The following is a 19,560-nucleotide window of genomic DNA, read 5'->3' as shown; positions in this document are numbered from 1 at the left end:
GTCCAAATACAGAGTGGTCACCAGATGATCATTTATCTGCCTCCCCGACACAGATCATTGCCTATAAGGGTAGGGGCAGATTCAGGGAGATTTAGTCGCCTGGCGACTTAATCTCCCCGAATCTGCCCATCTGCCCTTAGCCGTAGCAATCATGTGCAATTTGGTCATGTGCACTTTTTTTTCTCAAGCCTTTAAACAGATGAAAAGGTATAATAACATTTTGGTTGGCTGATGGCCCCATGCACAAGCCAACCAAAATTTCTCTTTACAACAAACATATTTAATTCGGTCTGAATAAAGTAAGGAAAAAATATTATTCTACATGAAAATTTCCTTTGTTTCCGATTCACTTTGTATTCCACAGAACAGGAAGCTGCACTCATCTAGCTATTATAAGTTGTAATGTAGAGCTGAAAATAAAGTGACTATAAATATGCATTAACTCAACCAGTTACAAAGAACTTGCGGATTTCTTAATATGGTAAATATTGCATAAAAATTTCTACATTATAACATTAGCCTCTCTAAATTCTTATTCACTTTACCATTCCAAACTTATGGGATCTTTCACTTTTTTTTCTGTTCTCCACCTCCCCCACCGCAGACTCACACCCCAAAGGCAGGGCTAATCACTTTTCTACATATGTCTGAAAGATAGCTTAGGGCAGTTTGTCTCTGGCTTACTGTGCACAGCTGTTAATCTGTTTTCCCCTAATTGAAATTTAATTTTAAAACTATTTAATTCAAGCAACAACTAACAAAAATATGTCTTTAATCGTCTTTTAGTAAAAAGTCATAAAAGCAACAACTAACTAACAAAAATATGTATAAAATCTTATTTATAATAAGAAGTCATTAAAGTGCCTGCAATCATACTTTTTTTTTTGCAGTTTGGCCATGTTGATAGGCAGGATTCTCTCTTACTTAAGCTGGCCATGGACGCAAAGATCCGATCGTACGAATCAACGTACGATCGGACTTTCCCATCTCCCGACCCTCCACTAACCATTCAGATCAAAGTCTTACCAATAAAGTAGTAAAATAACAGATCAGCCGATATCCGCCGGACGAAAAATGACCGCACTCTCCACACACGGTCCGAAAATCGTACGAATCCACGATTCGTACGATCGGATCATTGCATCTATGGCCAGCTTAAGACATAAACAAATTCATTCGAATATGGCACTCACTCCACGGACACTCAGGCAGCGGTGAAGTTAAAAGCAGCTTTTATATCACACACATTAATCGTATTCAATTCATACAAATCAAGTTTTTCTCCCGAAAAAAAACTTTAATGCCAGGAAGGCTATTAACATCTCCAAATGGCTCAGCGGACCTCTGCCAATGACTTGGAAATTAACTCGGCAGGTTTTAGGTGGCGAATATTTGAATTAAGGCTGTTTCCATAGTTGAGGTGTGATAAATCTCCCATTTGAATAGGTGGATTAAAATTTTAATGTGTGAATTTTGACACTCAAATTCTAATTTACTATTCAACCCTGATAAATCTGCCCCTAACTGTAGGCATAGACAAGACCAGCTGTAATCTAATGAGTTTGCATAATCATCTGTTGTACATTTTGGGTTGAAATGATCCAAACATTCCTTCCAAATCACGATGGCCACAGACTGTAGGCTACTCTTTAGTACTGTGCTGTCGAATATATTTATGCATTTCCAAGGCAGCTTTGCAGCATATGAGAAAACGTGTTTTTATTCACCTTTAAGAAATGTCATGTTTCACATTCATTAAAGCAGAGTAAAGGGCACCTTAATATTTAGTACTTGTAGGGGGAGAGGAGCAGGAAACAATATCCGGATATTTCCACGAATTGTTATTATCGGACTAGGGCCTGTAATGTATGTGCTATTGCACAGCAGGCTCTGCCAAGCAGTTTTAATTGGTCTTTTCTAGTTCATGGTCAGAAGGCTTTGTATTTACTGCAGTAACTACGGGATATTACAAATTTAACAAAAATGGCTTCCTCCTTCCTACCATAATATGCAAATGATCTGATATTCTGTTCTCTCACAATATACCGTAGTCATTCTAAGATTAATTTCTCATTTATAAACTGTGAATCTGGCCCCCTATGCTGGGCTTCTATCAGTGGAGGCTTAGCCTGAAGGTCTGTTGTGTGAGATTTGGGAAGAATGACTTTGGTCCCCTAGTTGCTTTTAGAAGCCCAGCTTAAATGTCAATTGAGGTGAGGTTTGGAGTGATAATTGATTCAATGATCTGGATATCCTTGGAATTATTACTGTACTGATGTTGTAATGTTGTCCTATATCCTTATGAGCTAAGGGGGACCTGACCAAGTTTGGACCTAACAGGGGATTTGCATGGAAAAGTTCAAAATCCTCTTCTTCAAATACTAATAACAGCTAAAATAATTTTTTCTTTGCATTACAAACGTTCACCCCACTGAAATACAGAATATTGCTGCCAGATGAAATGTACTTTTGCTCTCGGTCTAATTGATTTTTTTGCCAGCTCAGTGTTTGATCTTGCTCATTGATCGTTGTGAACCTTTAAACAAGTTGTCATTTGTCCTTTGTCCATTGTATACTCGAAGGCTAAATAGCATTGCGGGGGCATGGCCCACACATCAATGAGTTTGTAATCCTAATGGCCCGCTGCTGCCTTATCTAAAGGGAGAATGAATCGACCTCGTCCCAAGACTCCAGCAAAACGTTTAGTAGAATAGATAGTTGAACTGTTTGCAAACAGTACAGTGTGGGAGAAGGTCCCAGTAAGCATTCAGCTATTGTAGTATGTAGTCTGTATGAGTCCCAGCATCCCATAGCAGCCTTTGACCAATAGTTTGAGTTCTTTATATAATGTACATCAGAACCCTTTGTTACCATTCTTTCAATATTGATGTTGCACATCATGTTGATTCTGATTTGTTTCTCTATTTATGTGCATGATAATTATAGTATTTATATTGGGGAATTGCAACTCCTGGCACCCCCAATACCTTGCAGTCAAAACTTACCATCCCTACAAAGTGTTATTGTAACATCTGGGATGTTGCATAGAAACTGCTCTATTGTGTACTAGAATATAAACACAGCCCTGTATGTTAAGCTTTGATTTTTTTTTTTTTTTCATAGGAGGCCGAGTGATCTGTCTTTATGTTTCATACTTCCTGCTTGGGCTAGCCATAGGAAATGACAGCTTCCTCACCGGGAATTGCTTAGCTTGAAGTCTAAAAGTCATGCAGAGTCACACTACAGGGCAGAGTTAATCCAATTTTAGAAGGGATAAAGAAAACTGGCACCTATGTCCCAACTGCATTTTTTGCACTAAGTAGTAAGTGGCTTTGCCTACTATGTAAGTGCTGGCACATGGGTTGCCCAAAGGCTGCCCCTAAACATCTACATGCACACCACTTCCAGAGCTGTATCAAAGAGTTAAAAATTGCAAAACAAACAAACTTTTCAAGATTAGAGGAAAAGTAAACCCTCAAAATATTTTCCTTTCAAAATCATTATCACCTCCAGGGTATTTCTTTTTCTGCAGAAACATTAAAAAGCAGGGACAGCACCCATGATGTAATTTGCCTTTATTTTTAAAAAGGTTTTAAAACTTAGTTTTTGCACTTACATAAGTCACACTTCTGAACGCATATCACTTTCTCCAGTGTTATGGTGCAGATTGTGGAGATGAACCTTTGCAATACAAAGAGATTCTGCCGGTGTGTCCCATCTGTGTATCCACTCCAAGCAATTTCATACCTGATGCATTGGTGTTCCCAAGGAAATAGTATTTTTCCCTACACCAGATTTCAATTGAATGATGCGGGAAGTTCCATAGTAGATGCACCGAGTGCACAAAAGTTCTCCCTATACAGAGGATAATTGCTTACTAGCTATGAAAGAATGTGTGTAATTTCAAATATCTTAAGCATCTGTAAGTGTCTTTTATTGGCTTTTCACACAACAGAAGGAGTAGTTTAGCCAAATGAATGCTTCCAGTAGTTCTCCAGCACTTTATGATTTATAGCAGATAATGACATTACTTCTTATACTGCAATGGCTGTTGGATTCTCTTGATATCAAGCTCCCCAGGACAAATGGTTTTTCAAGGCCCCCATTAGTTTGTAACAAGGTTAGAGTTATAGGAAGATATTACTAAATTGCCCATTAATCAAAAGCTCAAAGAGTTATGCACTATCTCAGTCTTAGATCCTTCAACCCGGGTTGCCAGCTTATCGACTCCTCCAACACCCTGCCAAAGAAATATCTGCCAGAATATTGGGCATATATTGGACATGTTTTAAAATCTTGACAAGCAAAGACCATATTAGCATGTTTTATATGAATCACTGATGGCCCCCATTGTGATCCAATTGTAGGATGAGGGGCAAAATGTTTGGATCATTATGAATTAGCCTTTCTGTCTGCGGCCCAAAAAGGGTTAGAGTACTCTCGTTTGGGGACCTAAAAATCATTTATCATAGATTTAGAAGCACGTCTTTAGGGTTGACCATGGGGAAAAAGATTTAATCAGCTCATCTCCTATTTAAGTCAAATGGAATCTTGTGAACAGCAATGTTATTTAAACACAACTCTTGTCTGAAAATTGCATGAAATTCTCTATTGTTGGCCCGTTGACTTTTTTTTCCCCCTGGGTCAAAATGTACTAGTACCTTAAGTCTTGGGGGCTTTTATTATTTATTAGTCCAATTTTTCTGGTTGGGGTTTTAAAGGGGAAAACACAATTTTTTCAGAAAAAAAACCTTGATTTTTTTTTGTGATTTATTAAACCGCGAGGCTGCTAAAAGTCCAAATAAAAATGTACTCCATCTCAAACCTGCCGAGGTCATGTAGATGTCAAAGGCAGATGTCCCTTCTACAATTGGAAAATATGATCTGTGCTGGGTTTCATATGAGAATTTGGAAAAACTTTGTTTTCGGGAATCAAATATGAAAAATCGCGCAATACAGATTTTGTCAAGTTAATTTGTTGATTGATGAGGTAAAAATGTGGATGGGAGTTTGGTCAAAGTGGTTAAAAAAACAAATAAAAAAAACAAACAAATAAAAAATACCAGAAATTTTCAGATCTTAGTAAAAAAAAACCTTAATGTTTCAGAGGCAACATGGCATACAAGCAATATGGTCAGTTTGGTCACAACATTACTTCTCAACAGGTCTGTATTTCTATATAGAGATAGAATCCATAATCCACCATTGAAAACACAATCCATTTAAACTCATTGACTCAATAACAATCGTGGTATAACAATTGGGAAATTTAACAATACAGCAGTTTGACCTTGTGGGAGAATACATGAGAGGTAGACCTTAGTTATATATATAAGTTGCACTTTAAGGATATTGTTTATGCTTGCATATCGTATTTCTTTTAAAGAACACAATCCGTTCTACTTGAATTTTTTTATTTGCCCGCCTCTTAATAAAAATTGCTACAGGCATAATTACATTAGCGATTGTTTCTAAAGCCAGGGCTCACAGGGGAATTCTAAGCTTATAGAGTCACATTGTGCATCCAGTCATAAATTCAAAAACTTGAATGTGTTTCAAAATATGATGCACTTCTATCCTTCAGTTACATATTTGGTCCATAAATACTTTTTTTGTGTTAGGCTCTTAACCTGGTCAGTACTGCACAGCTCAAGATCTGACCTCTGTGGTCTGCACAGGCTGGTTGGAACCTCTTTTACTCTAGGCAAATTATTTTTTTTCTTTAGATATCATCAATGGACCTCAGTTCCTTGTCACATAAATAGAGGCTGGAAATCTATTAAAATATTATAGGTGGAAAATTGGAGGTGACTCATAGTAATTAGAGGATGCCGCCATTGCAAGGAATCTTGGGGTTGCTGACTGTGAATCACTAGCTTGCCTCTTAAGCTTTGCCCACAAAATGGGTGTTGCTTCCTAAAGCTTTCCAGTGACTCAAATGTACACTTCCCAAGATGTTCTGCAGTTGCCTAGGCAAGTTGTTATCTATGGTGTCTCATTATAGTGAAAATTGAAGAACAGGTCACATTTCCAGTTTCTACATCCAATGATCTTTAATTTGATTCTCTTAAAAAGTTTTACATTCGTTTTGGTGTCAAAGGCAGTTAACAGATTTCCTTTATCTTTTTACTTTATACTGTGCCAAAAAAGTAAACCGTAAACTTATAAATGGTTTTAAACTAGTGTTAAATCTTTAGTATTTCGAAGATGTATGAAAGGACTCTATAGAATGTTGTTTAGGAAGTGATCAATACAACATTAAAGCCACCATTTACTCATAAAAAACATTCAATACTGTTAAAAACTGGTAAACCCATTGCACATTGCAGTATACATAAAATATTAACAACATTCAGTCACTTGTAATCCAAAATTGTTTTTAACACATCTCTTCTACTTTACCTGCTATCCCACTGCCACACTCCTATCCTATTATCTTAACTGCTACAATAGGCACCATCTCTCCCTTCTATACTTGCTATCCCACAGTCACAGTCCCTTCCCAGAGACTATTATCTGCACTACTACTATAGGAACCATCTCTCCCTACTATACCTGCTATCCCACAGCCACAGTCCCTTCCCAGAGACTATTATCCCCACTGCTACTATAGGAACAATCTCTCCCTACTATACCTGCTATCCCACAGTCACACTCCCTTCCCAGAGAATATTATCCCACTGCTACTATAGGCACCATCTCTCCCTACTATACCTGCTATCCCACAGCCACAGTCCCTTTCCAGAGACTATTATCCCATTATTACTATAGGCACCATCTCTCCCTACTATACCTGCTATCCCACAGCCACAGTCCCTTCCCAGAGACTATTATCCCACTGCTACTATAGGCACCATCTCTCCCTACTATACCTGCTATCCCACAGCCACAGTCCATTCTCAAAGCCTATTATCCCCACTACTTCTATAGGTCCCATCCCTCCCTACTATACCTGCTATCCCACAGCCATAGTCCCTTCACAGAGACTATTATCCCTGCTGCTACTATAGGCACCATATCTTTCTAGTATATGTGCTTTCCACATCCCAGAACCAAGTATAATCCAGAAAGTCATTCTATACAATAAAATCAAGACTATCGCGGGACAGTCACAATTTTGACAGTTTAGCCCACAGTCCCGGATAGTTAGTGAAATGTTCAGAGTTTCTCTTTGTTTCTTTTTCTGGCTGTTCAGTGCAGGCGTTTCAGAAATGTAATTAAGTAAGAGGCTCTTGGCAGAGAACCCAGAATACTGAGTGCCTACACTTAGATACATTTGTAACTATACAAGATAAGCAAATTTTAACCATTTTTTGTCCCTGTTTCTGTTTTTGAAATGTTGGAAGGTATGGATTGCTAAAATACTTCACACTGATGACTAGTGATGATCGAATTTCTCCGGTTTCGATTTGACAAAAAATTCACAAATAAACGGCAAATTTTTTTTGACGCCGACAACAATTCCGACGCCAGCGACAATTCTGACGCCAGCAACAATTCTGACACACATTAAAGTCAATGGGCATAAATTAATTGTTGCCGTCGTCAAAAAAAATGACGAAACTTGGAAATTCACCGCAAATTCACGCCTGCCGAATAAATTCGCCCATCACTACTGATGACTTGGCTAAATAAGCTGAATGAACAGTACTCTCCCACCAACTGTAACATCATTCTGTAATACAGACCCACAATGAATCCTGCATGGGGCTGCAGAGAATAGCATGTGGTGCCTTTCTGCTTTGTCACTGATTCTTTGCAAAGGTTCCCATAATAGCTGTACTGATCTTTATTACACATGTACAGCTCCTAAATATGAAAGCACCACTGACGGCAGTGTCAACCCTCAGGGCTCGTCATGCAGCGCCCATAATCCCCTTTTTGTAATGGAGCTCTTTTTATTACCGAATGAATGGATGGAAATAAAAACTTGTTAGAGTTGTGTAACTGTTCCCAATCATTTGGTGTTGTAGCCAAGACTGAGCTTTCTGTAAGACAATCCATTGTAGTGCGCAGTCCGAGACAAAACGTGCCAACTACTGTTGCTACTTTATTATCTGTTTTGGCTCTAGGCATGCACATTTTTAAAGGCAAAGAATACCCTACACACAGGATATATGCTCACTTTATTATGGATGCAGCAAATACAGGATTCAGTTTGGGATTTGGTCTTGATGTTCAATTCTCTGGACAAGTGGTGCAGCACTCGGAGCACTTTGTTTTCCGAAGTCGCAGAAGTTTCCTTGTGAGGCAACTTCAGGCGTCTACGGAAAACAAATCGCTCCACGTGCCATCCCACCTGGGATTTACATTTTACCCGGCGGGGAGGCAGTTGGGGGAGATTAGTCACCATGAAGAAGAGGAGATTTGTCGCCGGGCAAATCTGAGCGTGTGCCCTGACCCTTCAACAAACACACAAATGTTTTTCCATTTCCATTTTTCAGCCTTCCAACACCATTAGCAGGAATTGGGGTTCCTTCTCTTTGGAAGGGAATCCACGTTACAGCATGTGCTTTCACTTATGAGTATTTAAGATGATGACATTGATGGCTGATGTCTAGGACAGATCCGTGCAAGGTTTTGGGGAAAGCAAATGTGCCTTTCAGATGACTCCTTTAATCCCCCCAAACTATAAATTTGCATTTTGGCTTTGGCTGAGTGTGAGTGCTCAGTTATGCATGGATTTGACCAATGAAGATGATAAATGGTTGCTTATGGTTTCAAGTCATGTGTTTATGGCCCGGAGTCTCACACTTATAATTAAGGGTAGAGCTGTTATGCTTTGAAGTGAAAATATACCCAGTCTGTAAGCTTTTTGCATGCAAAGAACATCGATTTCATCTACTTACGTAAATGGGAGCTGTCATATTGCTTAGCTAAAACATTCTGCACAGCAACATGAGGCCCACTTGATGTTATTGAACTATCGTTACTATCCCCCACACCAACAGCTGAAGACTATGAAATAGCTGTTCAACAACCCTTTGTGAATTAGAAAAGGGTTCAATTTTGCAAGTGGTGGCTGCAACCTTCATTTTCACCAGTGCTGTCCAGTTTTTCCAGCTGTCCAGTACACCAAATATTTGCTGGCTAAATACTATGGAAGTAATGATTTCATACAAAGAAGTCTATGGTGTCCTTGGGCGTTCTAGAAATCTATTATGTAGCACTGTGTTGGTATAAAGAGTACAAGCTCTGTCTTCAGAACCGCATTCTTACATATTTCCATCATTATTCCATTGTTATCTTCATTGCCCATAGCCTTTTATATCATACAGTATAACTGCAGACAGGTTGCAGCCTTATATAAGCCTTGCCAATGTCCTAATGTCACTGCCACTGGGCTACAAGACCTATGCTAGTTTCATGTAGCAGAATTATATCACATTAGGAGGGCTGTGGGGCAGTGTGAGACTATGATGGCCAGCCAGACTGAGACAATGCTAGCTTAGTTAGTAACATAATAGCTAGGGGGAACAAAGCAAAATAATTCTACATTGATATATACAAAATAAAGCTAAAATTAAATATGCGTTTATAGGGACTCGTTTTACAAGATCAATGGCTGGCACACTGTGCAATATATATATAATATTTAGTATTTATTTTCCTTTCTGTATAGTCTGTACATATGGACTTTTGAAGGTATACCCAGTGTTTTTTTCATGGAATTTATTTTACTATTTTCCTAAAGGGAATATTTACAAATAAAAAAGGTGCCTGCTGTGATTAGAAGAGTTTTGGCTTTGTGGTCTGTCTCCCTGTGAGCAATTATGTAGAATAACTTATATCCGTTCCCATTGTACACTGTACACAATTTTTGTTTCCATAGCTGCACAATTCTGTGTTTGTGATGTAATGAGAAACCACAAGGCTCCCTGTTCCACAGTCCTTGGATATATTTCTACCAAGGCCCATCGCTCCCATCTGCAGATGTCATGATCCTCATTCTCTTAATACATTTGCCAGTTTATCCCCTTAAAGGGGCAGTACACCCACTTGTTCAACACGGGTTAAATGAATAGCACTTGTGCTGAGATCTACTTTTAGCTAATGTTTTAATCACAAAAAAAATCATTTTTGTTTTTTCTTGAGCTAAACAAGGTAATTGAAGATACTCCATGTTTGCTTCTTTGATAATTTGATTACAGTATATAACCCCTTCCCTTTATTTATCTTTTGTTGTGAATGTTATGTTAACAGGAGTCTATAATACAGGGTGATTATCTGTGAATTGCAGGACCACATCAACGAAAAGATGCGGTCACGATCTGACAGGATTTTCTAATCATATCCGATATTATCGGATATCGGTACGGACAGCAGCGCAGATACTGGGACCTCCCAATTGACTTATACAGGACTCCGAGAGATTTGAGATATTTTCAGATTTGGATTTTTCAGACCATCAGGCCAAATCCCGAAAAAAATTGGATTTTTTTTTGGTCTGAAAAATTGGAAATTTTCAGATTTCGCATATTCGAAGCTTGATAAATAACCCCCTAAGTGTATATAGTGCAGCATACGACTATCTGATATAACTGAAGGTACATTCTCTGTATGCCATTTTGTCTGGCTGATAACAATAAATGGTGCCTGACTAAAGTGTATTTTATGCATTTAGTAACAGGGCCAGTAATGTATCACTGACACAAATCCTATAAAATATTGCTGGCAGACTAAATGGCACATTTGCTAAAGGGCAGATTTCTCTTTCGCATCTTGGTATACGTGTTCCGTTCACAATATGGGTACTGTGCATGCTTTTTTTTATTGATGGATGGAAGTGACTGAAATGTGAATAAGGCTGTGGGAATGCAGCAGAATGGGAATGCAGCAGAATGGAAATGCTTGACATGGTGACATAGGAGTCCTTTTAAGTAACATTTCTTCATCACAGAACAGCATGGCTGCCACTTGCAAGGATTTTTTTTCTTGTGGAAGAATTCAAATTCATTGTCCTTGACAAGCAGACTTCTGTGATACCTGGGACAGTTCATTTGTCCCATTGGCTAACATCTCAGTGTGTTCAGTGTGTGTGGGCAGCCCCAATAATTCATCTTATACCGGTCAGTCTACTTAGCTCATATATTAGCTCTAGAGGGTAGTGTTCGCCATTAAAGGGGACCTGTCACCCAAAAAAAATTATTACAAATCATATTTTATCACATTTGTCAAGCAAAATCATTTTTAATTATACTATAAAATTATTTGAATATTGTTTCCTTCGGTCTGGGAATTCATAATTATAGCAAGCAGGCAGGAGCCATTTTGTGGACAGTGTTATTAAGGCAAGCCTTTTACATCAGCTCAAAATCGTGTTTGTGCACCAGAATGGGGAACAGATGTCCATCCCCATGCACTGGTTACACAATTAAATGGTAAAGAAAGAGGGGAATGTGGGGAGAGCAGTGACATCTAGGAAGTGCTGGATGGAAAGTGAAATTAATTGCCTCCCCCGACTCTATGCCTAAGGCATAGAGGAGGTGCAGGCAATATTTGACAGCTGAGATTTTTAAATGAGTTTACAACAGCTATGAACGCTTTAATAATAAAAAAAAAAAATGAATTTGGATTTCATGTTTTTTTTTTTTAAACATTTTTTTATTCGAGCAACATTCAGATACAATTACATCCATCTCAAAGTAGTGACACATAGTTCCAGTACAATTCGGTACACTGTAGCAGTCAGGAGTACATGGCAACAATAATACAAGGTAAGACAATCATACATAGGTCACATAAGGTATATACAGAGTACCGTTAATTTAAGTGGATGCATAAATCGACTCACCAGTTAGTCTTTGGATTTCATGTTTAATTTGAAAAGCACTTTTATTATACAGATTTTTATGTCTGGGTGACAGGTCCACTTTGTATGTTACAGGATGCCATAGTCCTGTCTTTTACCATTTTTACATTTTTCCCTTTTTTTCCTCTTTCCATCCTTGGAATGAGGATCACTGATCCTATTTTCTGGGGCTGTTCTCTGAGGCTACAATTTTTATTGTTATTGATACTTTTTGTTAATTATCCTTTTCTTTGGGCCCTCTTCTATGTATCATCCACCCTTTCATTTAAACCACTGCCTGATTGCTAAGCTAAATTGGCAACTAACTGGATATTGTAGAGCTAGTGAATAAAAAGCTAAATAATTCAAAAGCCATAAAAAAATTAAGACCAGTTGCGTATCACTGTCTCCGAATCTGTTCCAGAGACTGAGTATGTTCCAGAGACTGACGAGGATCTGACTAACAAACACTTGGCCTTTTGCCATTTATCCAGGTTCTGGAGAGCTGACTGTAATGACCAGACACATTCTGGCCTCCCCCTTGCCCTGTGACTCACGTGATGTTATGTGACTACACCCAGAGTAACTTCTTCTGAAGTCAGTCACACCACTAATGTTCCAGGATAGGTCAGAACTTAGCGGGAATGGCCCAAACCATTGCTCCTTAGGGAGTGCTGGTCACAGTTTATAGCACAGTTTCTGCATTTTTTATAAGAATATAACTGGGTTTTGTAATATGTGTCATAATGGGAAAAAAGCCTGGGTAACATTAGTATCATTCCCTGGGGACCAAGTCTCATTAGTGAAGCTTTTAACTCACATTTGCTGGGAGCATGTGACACATTTATACAATATCTGTATAAATGGAAAATACAAGCTCTTTATAGCTCTGGATCGTAATCATGTCATTGATTTGTATTGGTATGACTGTGTGTTTTTTTTATCTATTTAATTCAAATATAAAATCAAAATATAAATCAAGTACAAGCAGAGTATCTTTAATTTCTTTTTATTGTAAAAAAAGCAAGCATAGAGAGTCCTCTGTATATTTTAATGTATACATACAAATGGGAGCCGCTGTATAGCTTGCCTTAGCAAAGATATTGCCCATACAACTAAAGCAATAGTTTTCTAGTGTTAATGAGGCTACTAAGCTGAGGCATGGGACACGGCAGCTTCCTCTTGAAAGCAGTGGGGGATCACACAACATTATTCGGTTTTCTTGGAAATTACACTTAGCAGCATTGTTGAGCAGCTTGGAAATTTTTCAACCATACTGACCATCGTTCTTCGAGATAGCACTTACCTAATCCATCTATTATTTGATTTGTAATGGACAAGTTGCATCAGACTGGGGCAACCTTCCATTTGGTGTCAGCCATTGGCAAAAGAAATTCAGCGCTAGCATATGTGCTATCAAACCGTCCCTAGACCAAATTAATATACTTGATCTTACAAGATGACTAGTGGGCCATAGCTTTTACAGGCTTGTCTCTAGTGCATACATATAAGGGCAAGTAATATACAGTTGCACCGAGTTGTAATTGTTGATGTATTTTTAGTTATATTTATTTTGTGTTTGCCTTTCAGCAACCCATTGTGCCTGCTCACCCCATGGCTCCTCCAAGCCCCAGCATGACTGGTAATAACAACAACAGCAGCAGCAGTAGTAGCAGCTCTGGATGGGATCAGTTAAGCAAAACAAACCTTTACATACGAGGACTTAGTCCGAACACGACAGACCTGGACCTGGTGAAACTCTGCCAGCCGTAAGTGTTCCGTTATTATCTATTTTATCCCTTTATCTTAATGACATTCTTGGCAGGAACATCCCAATGAGCATTTGTGGCAACTGAGATTTTGAATAGAGCTGGAGTGGGAAATTTTAAGAAGCAAAACTGGCCATTATGACCTCAAGATAAAAGGCAGGGTAGCACAGCTGGGTTGGTGGCTACCATCTCTTTCCACTCCACTTTCTCTCACTGGCTCTCTGGCAGTATTCACTAACTAGGAGCATACACAATTTAAGCTAATCTAGTCTTAACGTCAATTGCACATGCTTCACTGTCTTAAGATGGCCATTGACGTGCAGATTTACCTTCATATCGGACCTTCGATCATTCAGTGCCATCTCCCGAACTGCCACTAACAATTCAGATCAAATAAAGTATTAAAAGAACAGATCAGACCATGTTATGCCCCTGACAGCAAGCAGACGAGAGTTATGTCCAACAAAAGCTGGTAACTGACCCACTGATATCGTCAGATTGGCAATACATAGTGAGACATTATCGATAGCCAACAGAAATTTTCTAACCTGTCCGATCCACTGAACGACTGATCACCATCTCACGAAAAATGTCGGGACACTCCACACACGGTCCGAAATCCGCACAAAACTGAGATTCTTACAATCAAATCTATCAAGTCTATGGCCTGCTTTACTCTGCCTTTTATTATCTGCTACAGGGTGGTAGGGCCCTGTTGGGTGTGTGTGTAATGCTATCTGAGAGATTATTGGGGAGGAAGGCTTCTGTGGGGATTCCTAATAATATAAAAGGGGTTAATTCTATTTTAAGGTGAATAAACACTTTTTATAATAATTGTATAACCTGAAGTATTTGCGGATACGTTCAGTCTATTCAAAAACATTATTGTCTATTTAGCCATTTTGAAATTAGATCTTAGTGCACAGTTGATGCAGGGACTGGTCATATTGCCAAATTTTTTCTCCTCTTAGTCTAATTGGATACAGCATTTGGTTACAAAAAATGTTAAATGACCCTGCCTTATGTACATTGTGGGGGTTATTTATAAGTTTGTAAGTCCGAAAAGTTCTCACAATTTTCTAAAAACTTCTCTGACCAAATCCGCACAGATTTTTTTCCCCCTATTTATCAATAAATTTTCCTGAATATTTTTTTTGTGGGAAAAAAACTGACATTTTCGGATTTGATGCCCAAAACCCACAACTTTTTCATAAACCCATCGCAAATCCGGATATCTTCAGGACATCTGCCATTGACTTCTACATGAACTTGGCAGGTCTGAGTTGGAGTACTTTTTTTATTCGGACTTTTAACACCATGAAGAATTTGAGTTTTTTTTAAAAAAAAAGGTGTCTTTCCTCTTTAAATGTACAATCAGAAAAAATCGGACTTTAATAAATAACCCCCTGTATGTATGTATGTATGTATGTATGTATGTATGTATGTATGTGGCAATTTACTGGTCAGCCCACTCCTGTACTGCTGCATAATTAGCTCTATTTTTAAAGACATTAGTAGAATATTCCACATGTTTACCTGCTCTGTTACGCAGCGGAAACCTGACTTTTGGTGGTAAGAAGCCGCAGTGCTGTATGTGAATATCTGCTTGTCTAAGTGGGAGAGTTTCCATGTTTTCTTTCCTACTAAATGAGGTAATGTTCCTAAAATATATCTTTTTAATACAGTGGATTAAAAGTGCTTGAAGAAAAAGATTTTCATCCAGAATCTGGCAGACTACAGTGCCCCTAGTCATGGAGAATGTACGTCAGCATAATCAATAAAGCAGCAATGATAGATACACAAAATATAATAAGGGTCTATATGGGAATGCTGGTAAACACAAGCAGCCTGTATAGTCTGACCTAAAAATCCATACACTGTGGGTTTTTTTACATAGCGCCGTGTGTTCTCAATGCTCATATGTGATTCATACTGGGGATATAAAGGATAATTATGGGATATTGGGAAACATGCATTTATTGTAAATGCCTCTGGCTGTATTGTCAATATTTAAGTAGAAAAATACTCTGTTCTTGGAAAGGGATCATTTCACTCTGCTTTACTATTAGGGGCAGATTTATCAAGGGTCGAATTTCGAAGTGTAAAATACTTCGAAATTCGACCATGGAATTAAAATACTTCGAAATTCGAATATCAAAGTCAAATTATTTTTCACCGAATTTGGCCATCGAACGATCAAAGTAAAATCGTACAATCGAACGATTCGAACGATTTTAGCATACGATCGAATGATTTTACTTCGATGTGTGAAGACTTACAAAAATGCTCTAGAAGGTCCCCATAGGCTAACATAGTACTTCGGCAGGTTTAATTTGGCAAAATATTGAAGTCGAAGTTTTTTTTAAAGAGACAGTACTTCAAATCGAAGTCGAAGTAAATTCTAAGTCGTAGTATCCTATTCGCTGGTCGAAGTATCCAAAAAATTACTTCAAATTTTTTTACTTTGAAAATTCCCTCGAATTCACTTCGACCCTTGATAAATCTGACACTTAATTTTTGTGTAGATTTAAAGGGCAAGTACAGTTCTAGCTATAAGGAATTTGTACGTTCTCCCTATGTGTGATTAATTTTTTTTTTTTTTGGGGGGGGGGCAGTCATACTGCTCATTTGGTGGCTGGCAAAGCAGGTGGGTGGTATCTTCTTCCATGCAGGCATCTCTGTTAGTTGGCATCTTAATTTATGGTTATAATCTCACATTTCAGTTCTGTCTCACATTTCAGTTCTGTGTCGTTTTGTGAATATAGGATAAAAATGTGTGCTCAGGTCAGAGAAATGTCTCTGTGTGATACTGTAGCAGAGAATCTAGCCTGGTTAGGATGAGATGGGCTATAAGGAGCCAAAAAGCCATTCATATGCAAGACGTGCAACGTAAAACCTTCTGAAACCAGAAGGTATTTACTTGACTGTGCCATATACATTGCAGTGCCTTAATACCAAAAATGAAAGTTAAACTCTCGCATAAGGCATTGGTTACTGTGTAACTGGAAATTCCCTTTGTGCTGGTATGAGTGGAAAATTCACAATGTCATTATGGTTTAACTGAGGGGAAGAAATGCTTTTTTATTGGTTAACCCTTTACAGGAATATATATACATAACCAATATAACAAACAGATCCTATTGGGTTTATTTTATGATTAAATAATTTTTTAGCAGATTTAAGGTATAGTGATCCAACTTGCAGAAAGATCCCTTAACCAGAAACCATTACAGTAAATAGATCATAGTCAACAATAAATCTGATATATAACTCATAGTCAGAGGTGTAACTCCAAACGCCCTCAACCCAGCACTCACGATCCTTTGACATTTGGGTAGGGCTGGGGAATTGTGGGAGGTCAGAAAGAGTGGGGGGGAAGTCTTATATCCCTCTTTGGCTAACAAGCCCCTTTCCTCCGGCCACTGGGTCTGCTCCCTCCACAGTTATAGCACCACTATTTATTAACAGGTGGTCCCATAAACAGGCTGGAGATAGTGCAAGGGGCATTTGCCTTCCAGGTCTCTCTGCCCACTTCCAAACAGGGCCAGTGCATCATTAGTTTGCAAGCAGCCCAGATAGAGCAGACCATGGCCCAGCAGACTAAACAGTCCAGTATAAACATATCAAGAGGACCAGTTAACTTGGTACTATAGAACAAATGGCCTGTCCATCTTGAATTTAAATTAATATTGTGGTTTAAATTTAACTCTAATTTTCAAGGGTATCTTAGTTGTTCATGGTTCACAGGCTAAGGGCAATGGCACACAAAGGGGCTTATTTATCATGATGTTTAAAACATTGGAGAAAAACATCACTGTTTGCCCATAGCAACTAATCAGCAATAAGGTGGCGAGAAGCAGATAACCTCAAATCAGCTGCTTCTTCTGCACATAGAGAAAGCTGTTGATTTTAGCTGATCCGCCTCTCTCTGCCTTATTAAAATCTGCTAGTGGAGAGACATGTGCCATACTATTCATGTGCCCTTGCCCTTAAACTTGTCTACCCACCAAATACAGTTGTCCAATGCATGTTGTTATGTAGACAGGCACAAACCTATGAGATATGGAGTCTCTTATGCACAATGCTTGGGAACTGGGATTTTCTGAATAAAGAATTGTTCTGTAATATAGAACACCATGCCTTATTTCTGTTAAAAAGCATTTAACCTTTGAGTGCCATAACTAGCACTGAGTACAGCATTTTTATTTTTATTTTGAAATGCTGTGTGTTTGAGTATTGCTGCTGTCTACATCATTCAAACCTGTAACCAGCCAGGCAGAACAAAATATTAGCATTCTATTTGCAGAAACCTCGATAATAAAAACTATTTGTGACGGGAAATAAAATTAAAATCAGAGGCATGAAATTGTTAGGAAATGTGTAGGTCATTATCATTAATAATTTGCCTCATAAATACTTGCACAAATGTTGTTCTCTTGCAGTAAACAGAATAACGGAAGCACGTTCATGCATTAGCTATTAGTTTGTGTTTGCAGACATGCATGAAAGCAATGCCATATTCAAGTGATATATTTTTTATACATTATAAATATGCCATAAATTATGTCCTTATAAATGGTCTTTAGTGATGCAATTTGTGTTGCATAACTTGAAGCTTGTGTGTCAGGACTCTCTTTATAGTATATAACCACATTATATTATACATAGGGTATAATTTTCTATCATGTATTTGTGGACCATGCAAATACATGATACCCCAGACTCACCACTAAACATAAAGTGAGAAAATACCCTATTGCAGGCCCTGACTGGCAATCTGTAGGTTCTGGCAAATGCCAGAGGGGCTGCTATAAGGTGCCATAGAAAGTCAGTATTTAGTGGGCTGGTAGGTGCTGTTTGGGCATCTGTGTGGGCTGATTGGGTCTCTGTGTACCTGAAATGCCAGGGCCTTTTTTGACTTTCAGTCCAGACCTGCAATATTGTAAAATTATATGGTCATGGAACTTAATACCGACCTGTGATCCTAGTGTTTTTTTGATAGACTGTCAAGCATCACAGGTTAGGAAAATGGGTGTGGCTTGTCAAAGAAATTGGCAGGTTAGGACAAATGGGGAAGTGGGGGTTCTATTTGTCACTCATTTGCTAGTTGAAATTCCAGGTCCAAAGCATTCCAGATAAGAAAATCTATACATTTATAAAGGGATTAACGTACCCCCCTGTTAAAAATATAAGAAGTCACAGAGGAGTTCTTTGTCTGTGCAAAGACAGGAGACTGTAGGTTTACTGAGCATTACAGCAATTTACCCCCTATTTTAAAATATTAGAAAGATATTAGAAGTCACCAAAGAGTTTCTTGTAGTCATGGAACGCCATACCTCCCAATGGTCCCATTCTGAACAGAATCCAAAACCAATTAGAGTAATATAGCGCAATATGTTGGCGCTATATAAATACATGTTAATAATTAAGGGGTAAAATGAAGTGCATGCTCCAAGCTAAATGCTGTCTTGAAACTTTGATCCCCATTTTTTAGACATGAGCTTATTGAAATATATATATAGATTTAGATTTATATAGATATATATGATATCTCAGACAGAGAGGAAACCAGAATGGTCTGCTTCTAGCTTGCATGGACTATTTTTTAGCCCCAAACCCTTAGGCCAGGAGTGCTATACTTTACTAATGCGAGGTCTACTTTTAGTGATGTTGTCCCATTATGATCTACATCCATAATATCACTGTTAGCATTCAGTTTCATGGATAATATAACCTTAATACTGATTGTATACTGCTATATTTAATAAACAACTGTTTCTTATGTAACCTTAACATAATAATTATGTAAATGAAAAGCATGAAAAAGGAGGGTGATTAAGACAAGCTGTTTTCTGACAGTGTCTTGAGATTTACTGATCACCAGATAACGATCTACTGGTAGATCCAGATCTGCCTTTTAGGGCACCCCTGCCTAAGGCTGACTAAGTCAATCAACAGCTTGTTCCTTATTAAAATGATGCACCGTGGGACTTGAAGTAC

General features: G+C 38.3%; 1 protein-coding gene across 1 annotated transcript in view; it reads left to right on the top strand.

The window, feature by feature from the left end:
- rbms1.S (RNA binding motif, single stranded interacting protein 1 S homeolog) overlaps window positions 1–19,560 on the top strand; it is a gene marked incomplete at its 5' end in the record, with an annotated part of 103,667 nt that overhangs the window by 24,074 nt on the left and 60,033 nt on the right. Inside the window, 1 exon segment of the mRNA NM_001086938.1 lies at window positions 13,382–13,560. Within this exon segment, the coding sequence (NP_001080407.1) occupies window positions 13,406–13,560 (155 nt within the window).

The sequence above is a fragment of the Xenopus laevis genome, chromosome 9_10S (assembly GCF_017654675.1).
Source record: "Xenopus laevis strain J_2021 chromosome 9_10S, Xenopus_laevis_v10.1, whole genome shotgun sequence".
NCBI classification, from domain to species: domain Eukaryota; kingdom Metazoa; phylum Chordata; class Amphibia; order Anura; family Pipidae; genus Xenopus; species Xenopus laevis.
The sequence above is the reverse complement of the archived record's forward strand: the minus strand, read 5'-3'. Positions and strand labels throughout refer to the sequence as shown.